The sequence below is a fragment of the Entamoeba invadens genome, assembly GCF_000330505.1.
Source record: "Entamoeba invadens IP1 unplaced genomic scaffold scaff_1105074724717, whole genome shotgun sequence".
Lineage (NCBI taxonomy): Eukaryota > Evosea > Mastigamoebida > Endamoebidae > Entamoeba > Entamoeba invadens.
In genome coordinates this window covers 20,578-25,637 of record NW_004440228.1, presented here as the reverse complement: position 1 = coordinate 25,637, position 5,060 = coordinate 20,578, and the positions used below count along the sequence as shown (strand labels likewise).

The window sequence follows — 5,060 nt, the reverse complement described above, 5'->3', positions numbered from 1 at the left end:
TTTTCGGAAGAGATTTAATCAACAAATTGAAAACCAAAATTGGAGTAGAACTTATAAAAATAAATAACATTGAAGCTGTCAAGTTTATTAAAGATTATGCTAATAAATATTTCATACTTAAAAACGAAAACGGTGTTGTAACTTATTTGAAAAGGGCATTTCCATTAATTCCTTATTACAAAATTCCAATTGAATTAAAAGATACTTCTTTTAAGTTAACTTTTGCTGATAACAGCGAAATCACATTTAATTCCAAGTTGTTTAATCAAAACCCAAAAGCCGGTCTTATTACTGATTCTGAAAAGAAGGCAAGCGAAATGTTGAATAAATACAACGAAGAAATCAATGAAAGAATAATCAGAAACACTGACCAAATATTGTTTGGAGGTATTGATGTGATTACAAATGATTTGTTTGTTACACAAAAGAAAAGTGGAGAGTTATACAAATATTCTTTAAATGGTGTGATATCATGTGGACATCGTCCGTATAAGTCTCAGTTTTATAATATATTAACAGTAAATTCGTTTACATCAAAAAAACTATCGGATTTCATCGATTTAGCAACGAAATGTGCAGAACTATTTGATACAAACAACGACCCCATTGTAATATTTTTTCCAATGAATGCAGGTGGTTTTATTGGTGCAGAAGATTTCCTTTATAAAATGATTTCCCCAGCAACAAACTATGATAAAAGAAGTGTTGTTCGAATTCACAATTCATCCGAGCAAATATTAAGAAATGGATATGGTTATCAGTTGATAGATCCAATCACAAGAAAACCAAGATTTCAAAAATCCCCATACGTTTATGGTGGTGAAATGGGTGATTGGTATGATAAACCACAAAGTGAAAGATATGGCACTGTTAGTTTCACTCATACACTCTCTTCATATTTGGTTATTAATAACGTAAAATATTACACACCGAAGATCGTAAGAAAATGGAATCAAATTGTTGTTTTTTCAGACCACTTTTGTTACTCTGCTTGCTCACTTTTTACTAATCATTTAATTGACAAGAAGGCAGCAATTGTCGCGACGTATGCGGGTCTTCCAACATCAAAATTGAGAACAGTGGGCGAAAGTCCAACTGGTATAATTCAAGATAAATACATTCACAACAATAAAGAAAAAGTGTTGAGTGATCAAGGACTTACTTTACAATTGTCTTTCTTGCCAACATTACCTTTAAATGATAATGATATGGTACCAAATGAATATAAAATTTATGAACCATATGATTACATTGAAATAGATGACTTTTATGAAGACGCACAAACAGTGGACAAATTTTTAGAGAAAGCAGTGATGTTAATGAAAAAGTATTCACCAAGTTGTGTTGATGGCACTCTGACACAAAATAGTACGTGTAAACAAAATTCAATTAGTGAGATTTGGGGGATTAAATGTGTCAATGGAGAATATCCTGTTAATAATTGTGTGTTTATTAAATGCAATAATGGATATATAAGAGATTCAGCAAACAACATTTGTTTTATAAAACAGTGTGAAAACACAGATAAAGTCATTGAAAATTCACAATGCCCCAAAACTTCTACAGGAGAAAGTTGGGGTATAAAATGTGTGAACAACAAATTGGACATATCAAATTGCATTTTTATAACTTGTAAAATTGGTTACACTCTTAATTCAAAAACGGGTGTTTGTGAAAAAAATGAAAAACCCAAACCAGAATGCAAAAATGGAGAAACAAAAGTGGACATAAAATGTGATAAAACAAGTGAGAAGGAAATTTGGGCAGCAACATGTGTTAATGGAAAATTTGACAATACAAAGTGCGTGTTTGTGAAATGTAAACCTGGATTTAATATTATCGACAATGGGAATTGTGCAGATGTTCCAAAGTGTAAAGAAGGAACAATATTAGAAACTGATGAATGCAAGAATACCAAAGAAGGAGAAATTATGATTTCAAAGTGTGTAAAAGGAATTTTTAATTTGGATGAATGTGAATTTTTAAAGTGTAAAGAGGGATATGTCCAAACTGAAAAAATACGTTGTGTCAAAGAAAAACAAGATTCGTCGAACGACTCGCAAATATATTCGTTTATATTTGTTTTGGTGATGATCTTTTTCCTTTAAATTGATAATCCAAATTTTATTTAAATGTTTTATTTTAATAATAAACGTTTTAAAAATATTAAAAAAGTAAATGGATAATAACTGAAATAATTATAGTAAGTTTATATGTTGATAAAAAATTTCAAACTTATTAAAATATATAGTAATAATTTTGTAGTTTGATGTATTAACAGGTAAATATTATAAAAAGGATTTTTGTCTTTTTATTAATAACCAAATAATAAAGTTTGGTTATTAAAAAAACCAAACTTTATTATTTGGTTTTTTTAAAAACCAAATAAATAAATAACCCATTAAAAAATTCGAAAAAAATGGTCATAAATAAATGACTGATTTAAATTCAAAATCGTATATGAAAAATAAAAAAAAAGAAAAGATGTAATAAGTTATCTGAGATTTAACTAAAAATACTCAACAATTATAAGATGCATTAACAATTTCGCGTAAAATGGATACAACGATAAACAGATTAAAAACATTTTAATCCGTTTAAAATGTTTTTTAAAAACATTTTACTGAAACGTGCAAAACTTCACGTTTCAGTATATTTTCATTCAAATTAGACCACTTTAAGACTTCAATAAACATATAATCTCAATATAAAATGATGAAAGTTGAAAGTGTCGTAATTTTTACTATCGTAAATCAACAAAAAATAAACAATAGTCTCTTGTGACCGTAAGTTGTTGAAACATACAGAGATGTCAAAATCTTTTTATAAACATTTCAACAATCAACCATCTTTGTTTTTATTATTTATTTCTATTACCACATACAAACTGATCTTTTTAAACAAAAATTTCTTGTTTTAACTGTTGTATTTAGTTGAATCAATAAAATGTCACCTTAATTAACTATTGGTATCAATTGCAACGACAGCATTGATGTCTCTTTTATTCTGCGAGTTGTTTTTACCTTTAAAATTGAATAATACTTCAATACTGCGACAACCTCAAAATCTCTTGTTATCTCATTTTTGTGTTTCATGTCTCCGATTTGCTGCGCAAGCGTCTTGAACTCTTCGCTGTAACAAGAGCCGAGTCAGTGATTGTCAATCCAGAGTGGCTTTCATACGACTCTCATGATGACGGAGTGTGACCTTCGCTCAATGATGTAGACCTGTTGGAATTATCTCTCAACTGTAAGGTTTTTTCCAATGCTCCACAACTCCCCTCTTGAAAACATTTGTCATATATTTGCCACATTTATCACACACACTCTCTCTTGTTGCACCGGCATCTAAAATAATGTGATTATATTAATTAACAGAATTATAAGGATATTAGACTCTTTCACCTTTTTTCAAAACAGCCTTTAGTTGCTGTTCAAAATGTACTGTTACCAGCATTCAGCGCACCCATTACAAGTGCAATGACTTTGTACTGTAATTTTAAAGGAATGTCTTTCTCTATCCATTCAATAACATTTGTTTCATAAACACCAGGATCACCAATCAGAGGCAGAAAAAAAATTTAACAATAAAACAAAGTTATTTTCGTATCAATTGAATTTTAATAATTATTCAATTGTCATTTTAATTATTTTAATTGTGTTTTTAATAAAATACAATAATTTTATCATATTTTCTTAATAACAATTACAATTATATTTGTGGTGAATTTTAGATGGTATTTTTTTTAATTTCAAATAATTATATTTTTTACATAAAGATTTGAAATTTCACCTTCTGCAGTCTAAAATTGGGCTAATAAAAAACCATTAAAATGGTTAAAATATTATTAATTATCGTTATTTTTGAAAACAATCTGCAAAAGGCTGTTTCGTTGCAAAAGGTTGATTCGGCAGACTGTAATAATTTAAAATTGTTTGGAAAAACAAATTGTAAAATATTTATACAACGAAAACTGTGATTATCAAAATGTGTGGACTTTCTGGGTATCACATCATGATAGTTTCAAAGTATTTTAAAACTATCAACGACTTTATTAACTTGGAGTTGGTATGCAAGAAGTTTGGTGGTAATATGGAGAAGTTTCACTTCAACCCAATTCCATTAAATTCCAAAACAATTAATTACTTCCCAAAAATCGAGACACTTCACTTATGGAATGTAATGGATGAAAACTTTGGCAACGGATTTATAACCAACATAGAAGAAAATAAAATTGTTTCAAAGAAAAAGTTTTATCGAATCATTGTGTGGTTCAATGTTGATTTCGAAACTGTTGATAGAAACAAAAATCGAAACATCGAATTTAAAAATGTCACTTACACTAAAAACGATAGAGAGAAATTTGGTAATAACATACCATCAATTGTTAAATCAATTGGTAATGATTGTTTCTATAAATGCAGTAGTTTGAGTTGTGTCAACATACCATCAAATGTTACATTTATTGGTGATGGTTGTTTCAGTTGTTCTAGAAATCTGAGCAGTGTTACAATACCATTTGGTGTTAGAACTCTTGGTATTCACTGTTTCAGTGGATGCAGTAGTTTGAGCAGTGTTACAATACCATATAGTGTGACGTCAATTGGTATATATTGTTTCTGTGGATGCAGTAGTCTGAGCAGCATTTCAATACCATCAAGTGTGACATCTATTGGTGATTGGTGTTTTGGTAATTGTAGTAGTCTAATTAGTGTCAACATACCACCCAGTGTTGCATCAATTGGTCATAGTTGTTTTTCATCAAACGCTATAATTTACCGAAGCAAATGAGATAAATTTTTAACATTTAATTTAATTTTATTTTTATTAAAAATAAAAAATAATTGAAAAAATCAATTAAATATTTGCGAAATTGATTTTATCAAATTATTAATAGTGTGTGGAAAGAAAGAAAAATAGGTTCCTAAATAAAGCCCCATTTACACACCAACCTCCTGGGAACAGAGATTACTTAAATATAAGAATATGTATAATAGTGGGTATATATTACGTTATTTAATAATAACAATACATAGTAAAATTAAAAGTTTTTTCATGTC

General features: G+C 28.7%; 2 protein-coding genes across 2 annotated transcripts; both read left to right on the top strand.

Annotated features, from left to right (window-relative positions):
- Positions 1–215: 215 nt before the first annotated feature.
- Positions 216–2,108, top strand: EIN_435130 (hypothetical protein; the record flags this gene model as incomplete). The annotated part of the gene is made up of 1 exon (XM_004255350.1): positions 216–2,108. A coding segment is annotated over one exon (1,893 nt), but the record flags the coding sequence as incomplete, so codon positions are not given.
- Positions 2,109–4,092: 1,984 nt separating this feature from the next.
- EIN_435120 (hypothetical protein) lies at positions 4,093–4,791 on the top strand (the record flags this gene model as incomplete). The annotated part of the gene is made up of 1 exon (XM_004255349.1): positions 4,093–4,791. The coding sequence occupies one exon, from the start codon at positions 4,093–4,095 to the stop codon at positions 4,789–4,791; it is 699 nt and encodes a 232-aa protein (XP_004255397.1).
- Positions 4,792–5,060: the final 269 nt, after the last annotated feature.